The sequence below is a fragment of the Protomyctophum bolini genome, assembly GCF_963924005.1.
Source record: "Protomyctophum bolini genome assembly, chromosome: 21".
In the NCBI taxonomy this organism is placed as follows: Eukaryota; Metazoa; Chordata; class Actinopteri; order Myctophiformes; family Myctophidae; genus Protomyctophum; species Protomyctophum bolini.
The window spans coordinates 13,914,955-13,939,564 of NC_137882.1; the positions used below are offsets into that span (position 1 = coordinate 13,914,955).

Here is a 24,610-nt window from a genome sequence, read left to right on the forward strand (position 1 = left end):
GTCTTGTTGAAATTTATGTACTATACAAATAAACTCGCCTTGCTTTATTATTTGAATTAGGGCTAATTCATAATGTACTTGTGTTCCCTTCCTACAATGTAAGGGAGTGAAAGTCACAAGTATCCAAAAATATAAATATTCAAGGTTATTGAGTTTATTCGGATCACCATTAGTTGGTGCATAACAGCTAATCTTCCTGGGGTCCAAGCACAGTACTTACAACTACAGTACTCAAGTACCTCACTGTAGATGTAAGTTTATGTTCTGTTGTTGTTTTGTAATAGCCTAGCAGCACATTCAGCTTTATAATTAGACACATTGTGTATTATTCATATCTCTATTTATGTTCCAGTATGATCTATTCTACACAGTAGGTTGTACAAGAAGGGCCCGCGGGGGGGAAGGGCCCGCTCCGATGCGTGGTAGTAAACTGTAAACTCTCTCTCTCTCTCTCTCTCTCTCCCACACGCTGATAAGTTACCTTTCCTGCCAATAATAAGCAGTGTAGAATGTAGTTCATTGGGAGGTAAAGGGAGACGCTTAATTGTGAAGGGCCCTTCCCGGAGCTGTCCCATTCATCACAGCCACAGACGGCAGGCACAACTATATGCGAGTAGCAGTCTACACCTTACAGTATTTGATTAGCTTTGTTAGGAATGGTTACGGACACTTGGACATGATACTTGTTGTACTTTAGGGTTAGGGTTATCATATCCAACCAGCTAAAGGTACTGTAGATCAGAATCCTCTGTAATGTTATACTTATTTGTTACTTTCTGTAAACATAAGGACTAATATCTTAAATATTGGTTGCCAGTAAATGACCACTTCACTACTTTTCAACCTATTTTCATATAATTGGTCCTCACTAATGTTCATGATAAAATAGCACCATTTTGTTCTACTTTGTCTGTGTCTCATATGGCTGTGGGCAGTTCAGAAACACATTTTTTTAAACAAGATTTCTTTTAAAAGAATATTTAGATTGTATTATCGTGAAAACGATGGCTTCCATTTTCGCATTGCAACTTTTCAGGAATAGAAAGCCTGCAGTTTCTATTAGCTTGGATTCCCCATCCATCGATGATGTCACTGGTGGACAGGTTTCTGAACTGCCCACACCAACTGTGTGTATGAAATATAGGTAGCTGGTAGATCAATAGATTGTCCTGCCATTACAGTGAATGTAATTTCCACCAAACAAATACATAAGATGGAAAATGATGTTTTCATTTCGACGTGTTAAATCGCGTCCAATTATATATAGCTTGGGTATACTCCATCATTCATTCCTGGTTGAAATTCCACGCATGGATTTTTTTTTATTCTACAGAAATGAAAGAGTTAGTGCTGAGTGCACAAGCTGCCACTCCGTTTAGCCAATCTCAAGGACACAGGCTGTGCGCTCGCATCCCTGCATGAATACTAAAAGCACAGACATGAAAGAATAGCCTGGCATTTCTGCTGTCCTCCCGTTGCCATTGTGTTAAGAAGATAGAATGCAAATTGCTCTTTGGTTTGAAGGAAAATAGCTTGTGCTGAAAAAGCTTGTACAAAGAATGTGTACCGCAGGAACATCTCAACTTGCAATGCCTCATTATTGCACCTGTGATATACTGCGTTTGTATGAGCTAGACAGCGTTAAACGCATGGTGGAGTGAGTTTATCACGGTCGCATCGGCACTCTGCTTTTCACTAAACCAGCATCACAGAGCCACAAACGTTGGTGAGGAAAAAACCCACAAATCTTTGGACTCTGCAAAGCAGAGTTATTTTTACATTAACCACACAGCTGGGACCTTAGCATCCATTACACCAATAGCAGATCTACAAGCTCAAGATCGTCACAAAAGAGGGCACAAAGAGCAGACCAAGTAGGCTACAGAGCTAAATGTGAAGATTCCCAAATATTGAGAGTTCAAATTGTTAAAGGTCTGGAATTACACTATACCCTGCTTTGCGCACATTGCTAAATTTTCAACGTTAATGTCTACACAAAGGTTCAGATTTCAAATATAAAGTGCTCACCTCCGGGCCATGGATGTTATATTTTGCATGGGAGCGTATTAGCACACGCGCATTCCATATTCTTCAATAAAAAGCATTTTAATCCCATCGGTGGCCATTGTCTCAAAAAGTTATAATATATCAGAGTGCTGTACACCTCCCAACCGATAGGGGCGCGTAGTTGAAAGCATAATGGCGAAAAACTGTCCGACGGTCGGATGAAAATGCTTTTTATTGAACAATATGGAATGCACGGGTGCCAATACCCGCACACAATTCTAACAACCGTGGCCCCAGGGGGTGAGCACTTTATATTTGCAATCTGAACATTTACGTAGACTTTAATATTGTAAATGTAGCAAGGTGCTCAAAACAGGGTGATTGTCGTGATCATGAAAGTCATGTTTCAGGGCTAATGTGACCCTGGACTCCAAGGAAGAGGTGGCACATGATTTAGTGAGGCTAATGAGGAGGAAGAGACAGCATGTTCATTGACAGACATAATTATCACAGTTTTGCTGTGCTCAGCCAGGGGTCGTCTTTTGTGCTGTAATTACCGTACTTTCAACTGAACGCCACTGGAGCTGCCATTGCATGCGTTCGTCCGTGTCTGTCTGTCTGTCTGTCTGTCTGTCTGATCTACAAGCTCACAATGCATCGCAGACAGCATTGTGAGCTTGTATGGGCTTGTAGATCGCGTAACCAAGCATAAAATGACTAGTTCTACTGGATCTCTTCTCCACTAGTCCCTGTTAGTCTAGTTTTAATTTGTTGACCAAATTGTCAATATAAGTCATAGTTAATAATAGTAGATAGTAGACATAATTTTAGTCAACAAAATGAACACTGGTTTACAGCACATTGTGGGGAATATCATGTTCAACCTGTCAATCACTAATATTATGTTTTCACCTTACAATATTGTTCAGACTGTTGCATAGTAATCAAATGCACACTGTTAAATAAAATAGCCTTCCTGAATACACCGACAGTAAAATTGAGGAATAAATAGTCTCTTGAAAACTCTCTTCTGTTTGTTTCTGAAAAGTAATAGGCTTTTACTGCCGCGCTTTGTGCAGCCCTATCTATCTCCTTAGAAATGTTGGCACTGTATTTGAAATGCATAGTTTTCCTGTTCTCTTTGATGGAATCCCCTTTCAGCAGCCCCGAGGGAAATCATAACGGGCAATCATTGTAAAATGTTTGGGGGAAGAAATACAGAAAAATAACCAAAGCCTGTTCCCACCATTGAGGAGGACCGTCTGGTTTGGTTTGGGAGATACATTTGTATAGTGAAATAAAATATAAATAATAATAATAATAAATAAAAAATTGATGCAGATGTGAAAAACAAGAGTTATCTAGGAAGCTGCCATTTTAGCAGCTAAAGTGCAAAGTGTGATTCAACATGACACTCTGAATGCTCAACAGAGGTTGACAACATGGAAAGCTAATAGTTATCACAAATCTTAAATTCAACTACAACAGGTTATTATCATACCATTGCTGCCAGCTGAAACCTCATAGCTCCATATTTGAACATTTAATGTTGTTAATTCCATAAATTAAGGCCCTACTTCATCATACAAGAGTGTTGAAAATGAGCAGAAATAGCTGATCACACAATGCGTCGCATTGTAACACCTTGTGAGCCTGTAGATCGCTAATAACTACATTGGATCCTCATTACTGATGAATTGAATACAATGGACCAAAATGGAAACAAGCCCCTGGGGCTTTTTGTGTTATCCATCCATCCGTCCGTCCGTCCGTCCGTCCGTCCATCCATTACTATGGTTTGATGGTATGATTACTATTTTGCAGAAACATAATTGCCTCCCTTGATGTATAAATGAGCATCAACGACCATGTACCAATTCACTCAACTCACGATACAATTCGTATCACGATGAGGTACACGATCCAATTTTTCACGATATTTTAAACAAAAAGTATTTTCCAGAAAAATGACATAATATGAATAATGAATTAATATAAATAATATATAAGCATCAACAACCATCACACAGTCACAGACACACACACCTCCCCTCTACAGTGCTCTACTACTGAAAGTGACTGCATGGAGTCTGTCTCATTTCTCTCCAAAAGCACTTGAATATTAAAGATCACATTTCATATCACACACACCATAATTGTGTTACATGCCTAGAACAGAGGTTATTTGCGTCTTTTCCTGAAAAGTAACGCTTTTGGACATTTCTGGAGGTGACGTTTCACGATACCGCTCATTCATAGTGAAGGAAGAATACTCACTATTGGACTGGCATTGATGTAGTCTGAGTTGCCATGGTTATTCTCAGCCTTCAAGGTTATTCTGGAATGATCATCTGTAAAGGAGATGCATAATTCATCAAGGTATATTTCAATCTTTCAATCTCCCCCTCAGATAAAATGTTGAGAAAGCCACAATATAGGGGTTATAACTTCAACAGATTTCATATACTCCAGTGCTACTCAACCCGCGGCCCCTGCTTAATGTATCTGCGGCCCGTCATGGTCATACCAATAAAAATATATTTCGTTATTTTCATTAGGTATGTAGGTATTGTATTGTTTGTTCCAAGAGAAAGTGATATGGACTGATGTCAGCTGAGTATTAACCACTTACTTATTTATTCACCTGTGATAATCTGTTCATAATAATTATGTTCTCTTGATCTCTTCACATGTTGTGAATGAAGCCTCATTTTGTAATTTCATCATTAATCACAATGTTTTTGTTCATTGAGGTTTGGCCTTATAGTTTTTACTGGGCATTTCCTAAATTCCTAAATCCTAAAAGACGTCGTGTAGTCTCTGTTAAAAAATTAAATTAGACAACAGTTCCTAATAGACAACAGTTCCTAATACAACAGTTCCTAATGGACAACAGTTCCTAATAGACAACAGTTCCTAATACAACAGTTCCTAATAGACAACAGTTCCTAATGGACAACAGTTCCTAATAGACAACAGTTCCTAATGGACAACAGTTCCTAATAGACAACAGTTCCTAATGGACAACAGTTCCTAATAGACAACAGTTCCTAATACAACAGTTCCTAATGGACAACAGTTCCTAATAGACAACAGTTCCTAATACAACAGTTCCTAATGGACAACAGTTCCTAATAGACAACAGTTCCTAATGGACAACAGTTCCTAATAGACAACAGTTCCTAATAGACAACAGTTCCTAATAGACAACAGTTCCTAATACAACAGTTCCTAATGGACAACAGTTCCTAATAGACAACAGTTCCTAATGGACAACAGTTCCTAATAGACAACAATAGAACTTTCCTAATGGGCAGAATTTCCTTGTGGACATCCTGTGGTACTGCATGATTGTCCTGTGAGCCTGCAATGCCTGTACTGGGCAGGATATTTCACACAGAAAACTAGTGAAAACGTAGGCCTACAGTATCTGTATTGCATGCATTCTCTGTCAGTGCTCCATCTGCTCGGAATGAGCTTCAGAAGTCCTTAAAAATCAGTTCACTTCCTTCTTTGGGTCAATTCAGGGAAATGTTCAAGATTGTATAACGGCTATGTTTTAAAGGGGCCTGCCTCTCAACTGTATTCCGAGTCTAAAGGTTACGATGATGATGTACTCACATGCGACGACAGCATCCGAGCGGTTCTGTTTGGAGTTGTGCTCTGCCTGGCCCACGGTGCAGGCACTGGGCTCAGCCTGGTAAGCACAGAGGGCCTCCCACTCCCGTTCCAGGCGGTTCTTGTTCTTCAAGTGGTCCTCCATGTAAGACTGCAGGGGAAGGGGGGGGTTACACAAAGGATGCAAAAATTAGCCGCCATTTCTTCAGACAGAAAGTGATGAGTTCTAACAACGACAGAAAGACATTTTTTTTTGTTGATTAGTAAAAATGACGATCATACGACGGCTTGTTTCAATATATATTGTATTTCAGCCCGTTACAATGACCTGCTTGATGATTAAACCAGAGTAAAATGATGAACCAATGACAACAGAACCACTCTTTCAAACTATGATCCAGGTGTCATGGAGCGTTATCATCCTTAAGCTGCTGTACAGCGGAACCACGGGGCGGAGGGCTCTGCTTCTGTTTGTGTTTATGTGGATGGGAGGTGACCAATCCTAAAACAACAACAACCACCACCGCCAAACAAAAAACAATGCCATCCACAATTAACACTTGTGAAAGGTTGGTGTGCATTGAAAATACTTCAGGGGTGTTTCAGTCACGTCCCTCACTGCTTGCACAGCCACTGATAAGATTGTCTGCATTTAAGCTGGCACTCGGAGAAGACGAAATTGAATTCGCTAGAGAGACAAAGAAAAATAGAAAAAAAAGGGGGTGGGGGTATTGTGTGCCTTTGTGTGTGTGTGTGTGTGTGTGTGTGTGTGTGTGTGTGTGTGTGTGTGTGTGTGTGTGTGTGTGTGTGTGTGTGCGTGTTCACTTCCTGAACCAGGGTGAGTCACTGGGGGTTCAGCCGAATTTAGCTGGCTAGAGGTGTCTTTTTATTCTGGGGGGCTCCGCGGGTTTTTCTTTCTCTCCCATATCATGATGTCCCTCCCGACGGCTTTAAATGGTTTAGTCCGCCATTGTGTAAGGCAGAAGATTACAGACTCATAAACTGATGTCAGGGATCAGCTGGCTAATACAATGAAAGTGATACCCAGATGCGGTGAGTTTTTTTGTCCCACATTAAATACAGAATAGGTAAGCTGAGTAGAGAGATGACACTCCTATTGTTATCTCCAGCTTATTCATGTAAAAGGAGAAATCCAAGACCTTTCAGAATACAATTCCTGCCTCGATAACAATCAAAATAAGTATGTACTGCACCACAAACAATAGCCAGGCAATTATCTGTTTGTCCGTCAATTTAGATCGCTATAAAAGAAAAGGTGTGTTTTGTGGCTAATAATACAATACAATTTCTGCCTGGCTATTTATCACATAAAAGCGTGTACCACACATAATAGGCAATTACCCATTTATTGTCCATCATTTCAGATATTCACCATGCAAGAATGTATGACCATTACAAATCAGCTTGAAAAGGTTTGGTTTGGTGCTGTTCTCTTCTGAACACTGCAAACATACAATGAGATGGTAGAATTTCTGCCTGAGCTCAATAGACACAAAGTCACAAATGGTGACTAGTGGTGAGTAGTATATGGCATATTGATCCCATGTTCTTCCATTTTGATCTTCATCTTGTTGAGGGTAAATGTCTGTCTATTGAAAACAATGAAACTTAACACATAGCAGCCTTTAACCCATTCGCCACATTTGCATGTGCACTGCAGTGGGGTTCTCTCTCTCAAACACAAAATGCAGTTTTCTTGGGAGAAATGTGCCATTACGGCCACTTGACAGCCTGTCACCACTACGCTCCTGTCACACTCTCTGCCCACCAGCCATGACAGCATCCCACCTCCCTCACCAATGCACACATTACATCTCCATGTACTCCATACAACCACTCTAAATTACATCCTGTCCCATTCAAACGATGCCCTGAACTAATTTCATTCCGAATTCATATCATCTTTTAGCGTGATGCAATGCAGCCAGAAGCGCCTTATCGAGATCCCCCCCCCCACCCCCTCCTCCCCCCAACCCACCCCCCGCAACACCCCAGGCCGTCTTCTAGGGGGAAGCAGTGGACCATGGAGTTTTCCAGAGACAGGGTAACGAAGGTTTTAGTGAATGGGGGGATTATGTCTGCCAATCAGAAGGCTGAGATGGGAGCCCGAGTGTCAGGGAAACAATGCTTAATCCTCCCTAAGCAGTCTCCCCGGCTGCAGAGGGTGTTTGGTATGAAGGGGACAACCAGGGGAGCCAGACACAACAGGTAACACATTACTGTCTATATAACCCCGCTGTCAAATTAGAATGAACAACAATATGGAGAGGTAGAAAGAGGGGGCTGTTCCTCAAGGCTGTGCCGCACAGGGATTGAGGTATTCCTCAATGCAAGAATGGCCGTATGAGCAACAACAAACATGTAATTTTTGTTACACTATTGTGAAACGCAATCTATTATAGCTTCTGTGTTTTATAACAGATCAAGCACGTACAGTAGAGAGAAGGTATGCATAAAGTGAGTTTAATGCAATCAGATAGGACTTTCCCGTTTGGATGTATGGGCTGTCAAGGCCAGAAAGTAGTTTTTTGCCACTCAGTAGGCATTCCCACTGAAATCAGCCAAAATCCATGACAAATATGGATAATATATAATATATCATTTATAAAAAAGAAAAGGAAATGAAGAGCTGAAACATAATGAAAGCCATTTATAGTTTTTTCTTTCTTTCTTAGATGCAATCATTAAGGTGAGTGAAAACAAAGAAACAACAGCCTGACCCTGTTACTGTGCTGTGCAGAAATAAAACATGCAGAGGCGTTCTGCTGCTCTCCGCGCATTCACGGGAAGCAAAGCCTGCTGCAGTGATCTAACTGTACAGCGCTGTCCATGGTGCTGAACTACAGACTCCAACAAAACAGACGCAGTATAAACAGCTAACGGTTCACACACAGTCAGAGACAGATGCGTTTGTGACACAACTTCTCCATATTAAATGTGCCAATGATGAGATCTTCACGGCCCTTCGGCAGGGATAAATGAAGCGAGCACAGGTGTTGCGGTATCACGTCGCAGATGCAGAAGGCGGCGTTGGCAGCAGGCGTTATGGGGGAGGAGGGGGGGGGGGAGAGGAGAGGGTTCTATCTGAGACAGGAGACGGAGGTTTCTTTGGTGTGACAGAGCTCTGAGCGGATGTGGTGAGAAACAGGTGGTGACTCAGCACGCAGAGAATGACCAGTTGTACAGTAGTTGTGAAACGAAAGGCTTTTTTTTTACACTAACCATGTTGACCGGATGTCAATGTGTGCATTTCTTAGTAAGAGGAGAGGAGAGGAGAGGAGAGGAGAGGAGAGGAGAGGAGAGGAGAGGAGAGGAGAGGAGAGGAGAGGAGAGGAGAGGAGAGGAGAGGAGAGGAGAGGTTCACAGTGAGATCAGTGATAACAAGCAATCTCACACATGGTTTCATGTGCGATGGCAGTGCAATCTTAAAGACCAACCCCAGTAGGACATCTCCATGTCAATCACTGTGCACATGAAAGAGTATAGCAAAGGTCCCTGCGCGCTTTACCTTTCTATGCATTGAATCTGTGGAGGAGCTGCTCCTAGCAAGCTAGCGAAACTAGCGAAAGAGGTCTTTGCCTCCCTTTTGTTATTGTGGGGCTCAATGCATTTTCCATTGTCGACGTTTTCAAAAGGGGTTTTCACAACAAGCCTTGACGAGTGCCACCAAACCCATCTATTACTACCAATACAAATGCATTACTCAAATGCAGTCCCATTCATTATAGGCGCCCAATACAAAAGCCAGACGTGCATTGTGATGAATGGTCTCGCCATTAATGGAAACACTGCGAGGCATCTATCCATCTCTTTTATCAAGCTTGTCTCAAATGAATGAAACCAAAGTTGAACAAAATTAAAACAATCCATCCGTGTGTGTGCACATGTGTGTGTGTGTGTGTGTGTGTGTGTGTGCACATGTGTGTGTGTGTGTGTGTGTGTGTGTGTGTGTGTGTGTGTGTGTGTGTGTGTGTGTGTGTGTGTGTGTGTGTGTGTGTGTGTGTGTGTGTGCGTGAAACTGACATTTACCACAAAAAAGAGATCGAAAGCTTTAAACTAAATTACAGCAATATTCAAACAACAATAACAGCGTAATGATCCTATTTAATTATCTCTCATTATCAGAGAACAATATCTCTCTCAGTTCAGCTGCAGCACAGAGGATAAAGACGGCATGACAAAGAGGTCAGAGGGAATTAAGGACGGTATGATAAAAGCTGAGGGCGCGAGAGAGAGAGAGAGAGAGAGGTGACACCGTCACTGAGATAAAGAAAGAGAAAATAAAACTAAACTTAAAAATTAATATACAAAATAAATAAAGATCCGAGAGTTTTGTTATGGAGAGAGACAGATGGAAAGAACGAAAACAGGTGGAAATAAAGCTGCTGGCTTCTGGCACCAGGCCAAACATGCAGGCAAGCATGCAGTAGACACTCACCATCAACAATATTTACAGTCTATATAAGCTCAGTATCTCACCCTGATATATACTGTAGCAAAAAAAGAACACTACTACGATTATGATTCTGTAAACTTAACTTGATGAGTCGAACCGCCACAAGTAGTGTAATGTATATTCGTTCAAACTTGAGTTCAAAAACCCATTACAGCTACTGGGCCTCGCAGGTATGAATGTTTGCAGAGCTGCCATGTGGAGTCATGCTGATTTATTACGTTGGGAAAAGGTGTCGATGCACGGCCAGAAGCTACGGGTGAATGGATGTACTGTATGTACAGCTAACTGGTGCAGGGCACTGGGAGCCAGAAGGCTCCTTAACCACTTTTTATGATTTTTCTTTTTTTATTATTGTTTTCCCTTTAATGACATGCCCTAAATGTGGACACCTGGGTTCAAGTGGTTGATGGCCTGGGTATACATTTATAATACAAGTCACCCTTCAACCACCTCATCTCATTCTCCCCCTCTCACTCTTTCTTCTACTGTGACTCATCATTTATCGCCCAGTATGTTTGCTAAATCGAATTGTGAAGTATAAAGTATTGAATGTCCCCAGATGACAGTGAAGTGACAATTTAAGGACTTTTAGGACCTTTTTAATACTTTAAAAAGACCATAACTGCATCAAAAGTAATCAGCAAACTATACTATAAAAACTGGTGAAACATTGGCCAAAGGGTCAAATAACATAAGAAGGAGGCACCGAAATATTCGCTCTATAAAGCTCACAATGTGTTGTGTGCCCTCTCCAGCCAGACCTTGAATACAGTATTTACTAGCGGCTTGGTGCCATGCATCAGCATTCAGGAGAATTGCCTTTTTTCCGAACTCTCCTGAACTTGAACGCAGCATTTTGTGTTGAAAGAATTCGTGTAGAAATCCAGGTCGTACGCCACAACGCAGGGGTTGCGCCTCAAAAGTAGCTGATCTACAAGTTACTTTCGAGCTCTCAAACTCTCAACGCACTGCGACGCCTGCTATTTTCGCCCTTTTAGGGTATTTCAGCCCTAGCCTCTCGAATGTTCTCTGCACGCCACCACGTCTTCTTACCAGTATCATGTGTCCCGTTGAGATGTCCATGTTGGCCGGCACCGGCTCCTCGCACCAGGAGGAGGTGCTGCTGCGCGCCGACGGGCTGGCGGCGGGCCCGTCGCTGAACTGCGACGACACGCTGTTGAGCCGCGAGTGACGCAGGGTCTCCGGGCGGTCCACGCGCTCCGACGTGCGCATCGCCATGCGCTGACGACACAGCTCCTGTTGGGAATATATAGGGGAGGAGGGCATCCATCAGTCTTATGACTCTTTTCAATGGGCTATATGCACACACGCCATGTTGGAAAGAACTTGGGCCACTTCCCTACTTCCTTCACAGGTGTTACCCATGATACTAATGAAGGCTCTTATCTGTTCCATTCTGGTCAAACAGAGTCAGGGTGCTGCCATTGTGCATGTTTGCTCACTGGAAACACTCTGCTACAGTATACAAGTGGGCCTCAAAGTGTTCCAAATGGTCCCGTACGGGTGTGTAACTCCGAGAGTGTACACATGGAACCATTTCATGGCAGGATTCATTTAATTATTGTGCAGGAAAAACAAACAAACATTAGAGACACATTGCCAATTGCTTTTCTTAAATGTAACTTTAAAACATTTCCTTTCAATTGTATTTTGTTACTTTTACATTGTTTGTAATAGTTTTGTTCGTTTCTTTCTTTTTTGGTTTTTGTTTACATGGATAACAGTGTGCATTTCTTAATCTCACTGTTGAGGTATGCTCACACATTCCCTGCAATGTTGCTACCTGCTGCATTGTGCATCTATGTGATAATAAACACCTTGAGCCAGAAAGCTCATGGATTGTCTCAGAGGTAATCTTCAAAAAAAAATATTTTTTATACACCTGGTTCCATGCATGGCTTTCATATAATATTTTTCAATACATAATACATATCAATACATGCAGTGTGCACTAAGCTTTGTGCCGGCCTCCCCCCAGGGTTGAGTTTTGTAAACACACACCTTGTAAAACCCTGACAACTCACACGACTTCATTTGTCCCCATGTCTCTGTAGATTAATGGCTTATCCTGTTGGTTTACGGAGCTTATAATTACGTAAAAACACGCTCTGCAGAATACATTTAATGTGTACTGTCTACTGTGTACCTGGATGCCAGATACTGTGAGTGAATTGCTCTACATTTCATGAATGTATAAAGGAGCTCTTCCTGACAAAGCAACCATGAACAGAATCACCACAGGCACCAAAGCTGAATGCAGTATCTCTACATTCTCTCCTGCGAAGGATGGAACCTGTGTTTTATCCTGAATGAATGTACCAAGCGAATCAACCTTCAAATCAAAATAGGATTTTCAATGTGATGCTGATGCGACCAGAGATGACATGGCATTGATACAATTGTACAGCACTGCATGATTTCCCCTTCTGGCAAGATATCACAATTTGGAGACTTTGGTAAAAAATAAAAAATAAAAAAAATAGTTCACCCTCCTGCGCCAAACAGATTACTACTATCCCAATCACTCAGCTTTTCTCCCAGCATGCCTCTGTGCACAGACAGCCCATTAAAAAAAAATCAAGCCATTATCAAGCCGTGCCAGTCCTTTTTTTTCTCCTTCTTCTTCTTTATTTTCACAAAATGAAAAAGAACTGAAAGGAGAAGAGGGTGAAAAGAAAACCCTCAATGTCTGATGGGTGCATGCAATCTTATCAAACCTTTAACATGCACAATCCTACAAAGGTGACCACACATGCTCGCACACACACACACCTTGTCTCGTTCTCTCCCCTCATAAGATATTGTCACCTTTATTATCTCTGGGTGGATAGTTCTCTATTTCATTTCGCCATGGATCAGTATTAAAATCATGTTGGGTTTTCTGTCTGGCCAGTGCTCTCACTGATATTTCCATATACGTGGTATAAAGTAACTTTAAGTACATTTATTGTACATTTTATTGTATTTAAGTACAATTTTGAGGTATTATTTTTATTTTGGTACCGGTTGGTACCATTAGGAGAGATAACAGGCAAACGTTGATCGAAATACCAAAATATTTTACATTCTCTAGTCGTGTAGACTTGTAAATTAAGCAATGCAGATGTTTACCAATAAGTTAACTCTTAACTCTTAACGTAAAATGAAACCAAATGGACCTGTTTCATTTTACGCTCTCAAGAGTTAAAGATCTATAAGGGTCCATTTGGTAACCAACTCTCCATCATTTAGCTGGGGACCACCTGGAACCCCCGCAAGGACCACTGGTGGTCCCCGGACCCCTGGTTGAAAACCACTGGCCTATACGGTCAGGCTGGCCAGTGCTCTGACCATTATCTCCATATACACAATGGCAGGCAGACGAGAGCCCGTGAGAGGGAGCTGGAGTGGAGCCATCGACGGTGGCAAAGCCAGCGAGGGGACCGCACGCCTTGTAAAATGCACACAATCAGGGATCATCAGCATGTCTGTACGCAGACAAATGTGTCCATGCCATAGACTTGGTCTTGTCTGTGGCAAGTGACACACACCATAATGTCATGTTCTTGTTTTTTGCCCAATTTTGACCCAGTTACTGAATGTCAAGTCTCCAGGTTTTCTTCAGAATAATATATGACATTTATTTACTACAACACTATGGCACATAGGAGTCCAACTAGTATACTAGTGGTTCTCAAATGTCTTATTTGCAAGGACCCCTTAACTCTGAGAGTGTACAAATGGACATTTGAACACTCTCAGAGTCACAGACCTGTTATGGTCATATAGGGCTAGCACTTTATATTCATGTTTCTGGTAATATCCACTCATTTTTTTTCATGTGCGGGCAAAGTCCACCACAACACAAGCCAGCATGGTGATGACCCTTGCACATGATGCTGATAACTCCTGATCTATCACAGTGACATCTTTCTCCGGAGAGAAGTGGAGGGGGGTCGGGGGACGACGACAGACCCTGCAAAGCCCCGGCTCTCGGCTGGGCTTTCCCCACGCATGCAGCCCGTCAGACTTTAATCATTGGGAGCCATGAAGCCGTGCCCCGGGCCTCGCCCTCGGGGCAATATCCATGGGTCTACCTCATAATTCATCCTGCTGCTCAACCGTTCCCCACAGAGTGCTTGTGCTGCACCGGAGCTGCACGGCACGCCTGGAGGGTCATGAGGACAGGGGACCGGGGGACCGGGGGGGGTGTCTATACACTGAAAAGTCATGAGTGAAAATCGACCATTTCCTTTTACACTGTCCAAGTTACACTAACACGCTGGATATGATTGGAGTATGTGCTTGGCTACAGGGGGTGGGGCCAGAGGAAAGAGCCCCAGAGATGTGCACCAGGTCGTGGGATCAGATCAGACCCCCCCCCCCCCTGCTAATAGCTCTCTCTCTCTCTCTCTCTCTCTCTCTCTCTCTCTCTCTCTCTCTCTCTCTCTCTCTCTCTCTCTCTCTCTCTCTCTCTCTCTCTCTCACAGAAGCAACCCTCATTTGAAACACCTTATCCAATCCACAAGGTCAATGGAGCTTAAATGGCCCATACAGAATCCATGAGTTTTCACATAGTAGCACAATGAGGACAATATAATGGGTCAATAAATTCTGACGGTAAAAAAATAACACTGATAAAGCATTCTCACTGAGGCATTATTCAGAAGAAATGGCGATTCTAACGCCGCACCTCTGTGACAACAATGTGATAACCCGATTATATATCGAAAATGTTAAAGCTACATGCAGATAAAATGTGAGTGCCACGCTGGGCACAGCTGAGCCCCAACGCTGTGGAATCAATACGGGCTAGGCTGCCTGTGGTCCTGGAGGGACCAAGAGAGGCACGCACGCACGCACGCACGCACGCACGCACGCACGCACGCACGCACGCACGCACTGCACTGCACTGCACACACACATGCACTGCACACGCACGCACGCATTAAATCATGCATGTACAGTACACACATCAGGCACTCACACACATACAGGCATGCACGCACACGCACACACATGCGTGCTGCCCGTGTTTCTGTATGGGGACACAGGGAGAATAGGCACACTGGTGGCTTCTCCCCTGTACACACACACACACACACACAGACATGCAATCATGTGTGTGGTCTGGGCCGGCCGAGCGGTCCAGGCATTCAGGTTGGTAATGACAGCGTGTCGCGGGTTCGAGTCCCGAGCCGGACGACCTTTGTTGCATGTCTTCCCCCATCTCTCTCCGCCTTTCCTGTCAAACTATACTGTAAATCTAAAAATCCCTAAAAACTATTAAAAATATATATATATTATGTGCGTACACACAGGCACGCACACACACATACGCGTGCACACATACACACTTAAACATATTCGCACGCACGCACACACACACACGCGCGCACACACACATAGGTGTCATCATCCATTGAAAAAGAAACACCAGCCTCTTCGAGATCCACATTCAGCCAATGACCACACACACACTGCAGGGCTGAGTGCTGCTCGGCATAGAGGGGGTGTGGGGGTATATATACTGACTCAGTGTTGCTCTCACCTGGTAGGTCGCGGTAGCATCGGCGCCGGCGTCAGTCCCCAGGCTGGCCAGCTTCTCCTTGACGTGGTGCAGGTGTGAGCGCTGGCGCCAGCAGAAGAAGGCCGTGGAGGCGGACAGAGCCACCAGCACCAGCAGCATGCACAGCACGGAGAGCAGCAGGAACTGGCCCGACTCCACCCTGGTCTCCTTCACCACGGGCAGCTGGGGCAGGCTGCCCCTCTGGAGCACGCACACACGCACACACGCACACGCACACGCACACACACGCGCACACACACACACACACACACACACACACACACACACACACACACACACACACACACACACACACACACACACACACACACACACACACACACACACACACACACACACACACACACACACAGACACTTAACATCTTTATTTGCATTCACATTTTACAAGAAATTCTTGAACACAAACAATAGTGGATGCGCTTCAGGATACAAATCACGGGTACAGAAAGCATCGCCTTCTCCATAATTGGCGACTGCCAATTATTGCAGACTTTTGCCGATGCCTTAGCTCTCGGCTTGGGCATGCCTGCCACACACACACACGCACACGCACACACACACATACGCACGCTTTGTGAATAAATCAGTCATAGATCTACGCCTATATAGTCCTATGTAACTCTACGAGAGACAAATAAAATGTGACACATGCACACACGAGCGCACATGCACACAAACACACATTATGTTTTGAATAAATCCGGCATAGCTCTATAGCCACACCTAAACCTATAACTTCTAAATGTCTATTCCTATATAAACCTGAACCCAAACTGAATCTTTTCCTAATTGTAATCCCAACTCCCCCAAATCATATATTTAACTTTAAATATACACAAACTGTGTATTTCTACTAATTATTATTATTAGTATTTCTACTATACTTCTGGGGACTTGGAGTGAGGAAACCAAACCAGCAGGTAACGTTTCCCAGCAAACGAGCCACTTTCCTGAAACACAGCTGCGCAATCACAATATGACTCACGCTGCCGTTATTTGAAAAAGCACAGGATTTGTCTCCATCTTCCTTATAGCCAATAACTTCCTTTAAATGAAACGCTGTGCTATTTGTGTCGACGGCGGTCCAATCGGACCAGCCCTGCTCATTAGCCAGTGCTAATGGTGGTTGTGTATACTGTGTATAGAGAGAGACTCAGTCCATTCTCCCATTAGCAGGCTGCCCTGTCCAGTGATGCCTCCACACTGTGTTTCACTATAGATATTTACAGCCCTATTTAGTCCTGGCAGGGAGGGGAGGAGTGGGAAGGGGTCTTGGAGTGGTGGGGTTGGGGTGGTCTGCCACTGTGCGTCTCCAGGAGGTTGGGACACTAAAAGCTGCTGGTTAATTAGCTCCTCTGGTCGCTGAGGTGGGCTGGATTAGGACCCCATGCAGCCCGCAAGACACTTTGATTAAAGGCTATAGCAGGGCTGCACAGAGAGACACAGGTGGTCCAAAAGCAGACCTTCATATAGATCCACGACCGGTTGATTAGAAAGGGCCCTTTTCACTGTATTCACACTGAAACTATGGGACTGCCCAACACTTCCTCTACTGGTGGGTGGTAAGGCACTTTAAAGGAGAGCAGCCCCTGTTGAGCTCCAGCGTAAAAAAGGAAGACATACTGTATGTTAATGACAGGACTGTAGGAAAAGTAATTGGACTTTGAATAATAATTGGTCCTCTCATGGCCATGGTCATATTATACTGTAAGACTATTCCCTGTAGAAACACACTAATGCAAACTTTGCTTTGCATTATGCGATAAAGTGAAAATTGGGAATGACCTGATAACAACTGTTAAAGATTTCCCCTTATTGACGATATGAAAATGTAGACGCATAGACATAGCCTCCCGTTTGCCGTTTGTGATACAGGTGGCTCTTTGAGCATAATAATTCATTGTCTAGATACATGTCTTGAAATCATCCTCAAACTGACGTTTCTTATTCTGGCTAATGTCTCTAAATACTTCTGTACAGAGCTGTAAATAATACTGTAGCATGTGCAGAACCTGAGTGTTGTCTACCATATTAGCCAAAGAGAAGTATTTAAACACACACACCACGCACTAGTACACATGCCACTTTGGATATCAAAGCATATGCACACAATGTAAATACGCATACACCCAGAGATACATGTAAATACTGTAGATATGTATGCAGAGTAGACACACATACTGCACAGTGTGCACATTATACATGCACACAGAGCACCTATAAGCACCTCATGTGTACTGAGACATTTACGACTAATGTATGATGATATTGGTTTTGTCTTCTTACTATACTGCTGTTATTCCATATCATTATTATTTGTCATTGTTACTGTTATTCTTTATTTGCCTTGAATCTTGAAATCAATATGACGAAGAAAGAAAGGAAAAAAAGAAATAAAAGAAAAAACATTTGCCATAACCTTATTGGCCAATATGCCAATATTGATGTGTAAAAGGCAAGCACCAACAAATAATATTGGGGCAGTAGCTCTGTCCAATTCCCTGCATACAATATTCAAACATGGATGGGTGGATTGAATCCGGTGAGTGGCAAGAAAAATAGCAGCACCTTGACATTTAGACTGAGGGTAAAATAATAACCTAGTTGAAGGATAGCTGTTCAAGTACTACACCCCCTAGCACCTCATTTCAGACCAATAACAATTCAGTTCATAACCCTGAGGCTGGTGATAGTGAATGTTGTAGTCATGTTGTGTATGTGTAGTGGGTCTTTATAATCACTCTTACTCCCCAAACCGCCTAACGTCACTGCTTGGTACAAATGTGACCAAACTTTGTTCGACTTGAAGGGGGTAGGTATCAGTGGTGGAAAGTAACAAGTACATTACAATTTTGAGGTACTTCTACTTTACTTGAGTATTTCCCAATTTTATGTAATTTTTCATCTCGGATCCAAATATTGTACTTTTACTCCACCACCTTTTTTGACAACTTTAGTTACTTTGCAGAATGTGATTATAATTACATAACATACATTAACCAATTCAGCCCTATACTGTATATACATTTTGGCCATTTGAAAATCACCGATCTACAAGCTGGGCTATATTATGTAGATCTGCTATTATCAAAAGATTTGAAAACGTATGATACGGGACATTCTGCATAATGAGCACTTTCTACTCTTGGTCCTTTAAGTACATTTTCATGCCAATTATTATTATTATTATTTTTTATATATTTTTTTATCCCACAATTTTGTAACCCATTTTTCACCCCTGTGTCAATCAATCATCTAATGTGATCCTGGGCTCTACACACCCTCCACCAACCTAGTCCCCATATATGGGGGACAAGGGGAGAGCAACGGACTTGAACTCATGCTTCCTTCATGCCTGAGTGTCCAAGTTGCTCCTTTACACCTGACAGGGGGGAGTTTCCCTGGTTGGATGTAGCGCGTGGAAGGAACACGTTATTCCAACCAATTACTTTTGTCATTTTAATCAAGTGCATTTTGAATTGCAGACTTTTACTTGTAACAGAGTATTTCTACACTGCAGTATTGATAATTTTACTCAAGTAAAGAATGTGAGTACTTTTCCCCACCACTGGTACAGTAGGTAGGTACAGTAGGTCATCTGGGTGCCATGCCATGCCATCCCATCCCATCCCATCCCATCCCAGGCTCTTCTAGGCCTGTATCTCTGAGAGTTATGGGGGTCCTTGAACTTAAATGCTTTGAGGACCACTGATATAGGAATAAGTAAAAATGTAGTGCAGCTACAAGTTAGCAAAATAATAATGTAAATAGTACAGTAATAGTATAAAACAATATTGCAACATCAACTGAAGCATTCCAAATACAAAATATTTGATGACTGTAAAGGACATTACATCATCATGTGATGAATTACATGGTAGCAGAATGGCGTAGACTGACACATATAGGCTACTTGCCGATATCAGCATTTTAGGCAGTATCGGCAGCTTTTACGATACTTGTTTAATAGTATCGGAACAACTCTATCAATCAACCAACAAGAAAAAGACTGCAGCTGAGTGTCTTGAAGAGTCTCAAATTTGAGTGCAGAGAAAGAAAAACAGCCTCGTTCCAATTATGTGTTCCATTATTATCTGTCTGTGACTAAAAAGAATAACCATTTAATGGTTACATATTGAGCTGACATTTTGAAAATAAGTGCCAACATTAGGTTTATAACAGCGAGAATGCGTGGATTTGTACATGAATGCCTCCGAGCCATTATCTTTCTCCATCCAGGTCACACCATTGAACATCTTTTTCTTTTCCCTCATTTACTATGGCTAAAAATGTCAACCCTTAGTCACAATATACCCACGATGGCGTTGCCTGTAGAATCCAAAATTAAATTCAAAATGCTCCATCACATTCCTAGCTTTTCCTTAACCTCATGATGTTTCCTCTCATGTTCATTCTCGGATATTCAAAAAACTGCTCAAAATCAACCAATAGAGATACAAATTATATATATATATATATATATATATATATATATATATATATATATATATATATGTGTGTGAAGTGAGGTGGGTATAGTCTATATTTTATTTTTTTAAGATGGTAGACCAAAAGCGGAGAGACGAGAATGGGGAGTGCGGGTGAGGTTTAAGGAGACAGAGAAAATGTGATAGAGGCAAAAGGAAAGAGAGAGAGAGAGAGAGAGAGAGAGAGAGAGAGAGGGAGAGAGAGAGAGAGAGAGAGAGAGAGAGAGAGAGAGAGAGAGAGAGAGAGAGAGAGAGAGAGAGAGAGAGAGGGAGGTGGGGGTCGATGGAGAGTGAGAACAATTTTTTAACGCCTACAGAGGTTTTGTTCATTGGATTCATTTTTGTTGTTGTTGAAAATAACCAACTGATATATAAGTGAAAATTGCAACAGATTAATAGACACCGCTAAAAAACAGCTAAGAAAGAAAACTGGAATTTTAGCTTAGGTGTTTATTGTTTGACTAACTAATTACAAATAAAGCAATACTATATTTAACCTTATAAATGTAAGTGGAAAATAATAGTTTTATACATTAAATGTAACATGATTTTCTTGAGGGACCAAGAGTGACACAAATTATACCTTTTAATAACATGTAAATGTCAACTTAAAAAAGCCTACACATTTGATTAAATCCAAATTATCCGTATTCCGTTTAAAGTCTTGACTAAGACTAATATTCTCACAAGTCACATGCTGAGTGCGTGCGTACGTATGTGAGTGCGTGCGTGCATCTGTGTGTGCATGCACACGTGCGTGGGTGCGCGCGCGCGTGTGTGTGTGTGTGTGTGTGTGTGTGTGTGTGTGTGTGTGTGTGTGTGTGTGTGTGTGTGTGTGTGTGCAATGTGCACGCGCATGTGCTTCCATGCATGTGTATGCGTGTGCGCGTCACTGCTCGGGATACCAACTCATTTAAGTTATCACTCACTCTCTCTAACAGATTTCCCCCCTTTCTGTCTGTCCCTCCTCTAGCCTATTCATCTTCCTTCTGTCTATTGGATTAGCCAATCTGCAAGACAAGACAAAGGGCAGATGGATTTCGGTCCTCTGGATTATTCAAATGATAGCGGAAAGGTCACGCAGAGAGATGGCACTGGGGCGGCCAGTCAAATCACAATACCTCTGACTAGTGCAAGCCTAAAAGTCTGCCCAACACACCAATGCCCAACAACATCCAGCACCAAATGTATACTAGATATTATAAACAATTTGTTGTATTTTCGTAAAGAATAAAGCACCCAAGTTTCAAATTGGGGTTCATAAGTTAAAAAAGGCCTATCGTAAATAATTCAAATGAGAATATTCACAGACATCTGAAATAACACTCTCTCCAAATTGTTGAAAGATTAAGTAATACCACGTGCAAGACATTTTATATTTCCAAAAGGAAATAATTGTACAAAAAAATGAAAATATCAATAATTCATTCCAATAAATATTTCCATATACTAAAACCCACATTGCTAAAATAATTTAATTTGTCTACCGAATGTAAATCATTGACTATTTGAAATGAAACAGAGTGGCATAGAATGGTTCAATATATACAAATTATATATATATATATATATATACTGTATACACACACACACACACACACACACACACACACACACACACACATACACACACACACACACACACACACACACACACACACACACACACACACACACACACACATATATATATATAATTTTTTCAGTTTTTTAACAATGATTATGTTTACATATTTTCAGCAATAAAATGTCCAAACAGATATTTATGCACACAAATACAATAAAATAGTGTAAACCTTCAGTCCAACTCTCAGGCAGCATCAAGGGGAATGATCCCCTAACGGAAACTTTGTCCCCTGCCAGACAGCCAGGTGTCACAAAGCTGACACGAGGCAACCAAAGCTACTATGCAAGTTTTAGTATGAATTCTCAGTTGAGGAAAAGTAGGGAAAAAGCATTTTGACTTCAAATAGCTCCATGCATTTTCTTTCCTGGACAGTGCACATCGTTTGCAACATATACGATTTTCTGCTTTGCTGTGGTATCGCAGATATAGGATGGAGTAACGAAACAATTCTAAAGTATACCGCAGAGCCAATATCATCCCCAAACACTAATATTTACAAAACCATCATCTCAACGCAAATCTCGAACATGATCATTGATCAAACATTGCTATTAAATTAAGTTCAAACACTGCGCCGGTTCCTGCTGCGCCTTTTACGCATTTGCCGCATTTCAAATTGCATAATTATGAACTATAGCCCAAAACATATACATATAAGCCGATAATTACCCAAATCCATGCTGAAACACAGGTCACACATTCTGCAGCAAACGCAGAGATATATCTGGTATTCCAGAGAGCGCGGATAGCCACTGACGCCCTCGGCAGCTCCACGCAGCGTCTGTGCGTCCTGGCCGCCCACTCTGCCGTTCCCTTTCCCCCAAAAGTTCCCCTGCGAAGGTCCCATGCGCCTCCCGCGCTAACAAAAGACCGGCGGCTTCAACACCAAGATGAAGAAAAAGGGAGAGAGAGAGAGAGTCGGGGAGAATAAAAAAGGAGGAAAAAAAAGGAGGAGAATGTGGGATATGCCCGCCTGATTTTCCGAGCTTTGGAAGAATGTGCAGGAGCCCACTAATGTGAGTCCTTTCAGCGCCTCTGTGCCAATGAAAAGAGATGGGGGTGGATGGCGGGGGGAGGCAGCTTCTTTTTTTTTCTTCTCCGCAATCATTTAGTTTAAGGCTGAGAGCCCCTCCTTATATTCAGCCGTTTCAGGAGCTCCCCGTCCGTTGCACATGTCATATCCACTGGTTGCTATAGCGATGCCTCCACATGTTGTCCACAGTGAATGTTCGAGGAGGGATGCTTGGCTAATAGGCTTGCGGGCTGAGGGGCAATATGAATGGACATAGGGCTAGTCACTCATTTGTTGAGCTACTAGGGGTCTCTGTGCTTGGTGTGTGAATTGCTGTTTTCTCAGGCTCTTGCCTTCCCCTTGCTCTCTCTCCCATGGATTCAGCTATGTGAGCAGAATGGGACAGTCCATGCTTCAAAGTGTAGAGCCTATAGCATCCAAAAGCTATAGCACCACTATTATTATTATTATGGTAGGCTACGCTTTACAATTCCAATTTAGGCATTTAGCAGACACTCTTAATCCAGAGTGATTTATATAGTGAGCAAGGAAAACATGAGGTAATACATAGAAATAGCAGTCTAGGATCATACAGTATAATTATAGGTAAAGCAAGATCGGTCCACAAATGACCTGGCACCTGTCTGCATACAGTACATACAGGCTACCATCACAGTAAGAGTGTGCACTATATAAATAGTTGTAAGCTGGATGTGTGTTAGTTGTAGCCTCCAGTGTTTTATACGTTACTGTAAATGTAAATTTAATATTTGCGTCTCGTTCCTGAAGAAACTCTGCACTCCCCCCCCCCACCCACCAAGCCCAAAAACAAACAAAAAAAAAGAAAGAGAGAGAGAGAGACGGTTAAAATAAGTTTCAAGGCTATATAATATATATTCGCGGCACTATCCTAATTAGCAATCATCCCCCCCCCCCCCCCCCCCCCCCACACCCCCCCCAAAAAAGATCCTATGGAGCGCAACAGCTGCACGTAGCAGGGAAAGAGAGAGAGAGAGAGAGAGAGAGAGAGAGAGAGAGAGAGAGAGAGAGAGAGAAAGGGATTATGGAGAGAGCGGGGAGAGAAAGGAACGAAAGAAAAAAGAAGAGAGGGGGCGGTGAACAGAGGAGAACGGGGGTCCTGTCAAATGCAGATGACGAGTCTTGGGAAGGGTTTGTTGGGGAGGCGAGGGGGGGGGGGGGGGGGGGGGGGGCGCTCTCCAGTTTATTTTTTTTTCCTATTCAGGGTGAACCCCCTCCTCTTCCCTATTGTCCCTCTGCGTGACAGCTGGAGTTGGCAATGTGAAGGGCCAAAAAAAAAAGAATAGAAAAAAAAGCTGCTCCATGTCCACCGCGGGTCCGTCCATGGCCATGTCAGACACCGCCCTGCATTCAAGCAGCGTCCAGCATCCCCTCATACAGTCTGCATGGGTCCGCTACAGTACAATACACTTCAACTGACCATAATCCAAAGCAATAACCTATACAAGATGGAGATTATAAGTGATATTTGTTTCCTTTGTCGAGTTCGATCTTCAAATCTGCTCCAGTGTGCCCGTCAATGACGATATGTGTATCCGCCCTATAAGCCATAGTACTTTGTTGCCTCATCCTTTCTGCACTATAACAAACAAAAATTATGCTGCACTGTAGGAAAGGAAACACTAAAAAATATGAATTCAATTGAGAGATAGATGTACCGATAAATTATGTTCCTTTCCGATTCCATTTCCGATTCCCATAACTTGCATATCGGTCCATAGTACAGTAAGAGAATAAAACAGTAGTGCAAC

The 24,610-nt window shown here is 42.5% G+C and overlaps 1 protein-coding gene across 1 annotated transcript in view; it reads right to left on the minus strand.

The window, feature by feature from the left end:
- Nucleotides 1-24,610, minus strand: part of ptprn2 (protein tyrosine phosphatase receptor type N2) — a gene marked incomplete at its 5' end in the record, with an annotated part of 180,087 nt that overhangs the window by 20,621 nt on the left and 134,856 nt on the right. The window contains 4 exons of the mRNA XM_080793327.1: nucleotides 4,285-4,358; nucleotides 5,629-5,776; nucleotides 11,156-11,359; nucleotides 15,654-15,872. Coding sequence (XP_080649453.1) covers nucleotides 4,285-4,358; nucleotides 5,629-5,776; nucleotides 11,156-11,359; nucleotides 15,654-15,872 — 645 coding nt within the window. The remainder of the gene's footprint in view (nucleotides 1-4,284; nucleotides 4,359-5,628; nucleotides 5,777-11,155; nucleotides 11,360-15,653; nucleotides 15,873-24,610) is intronic.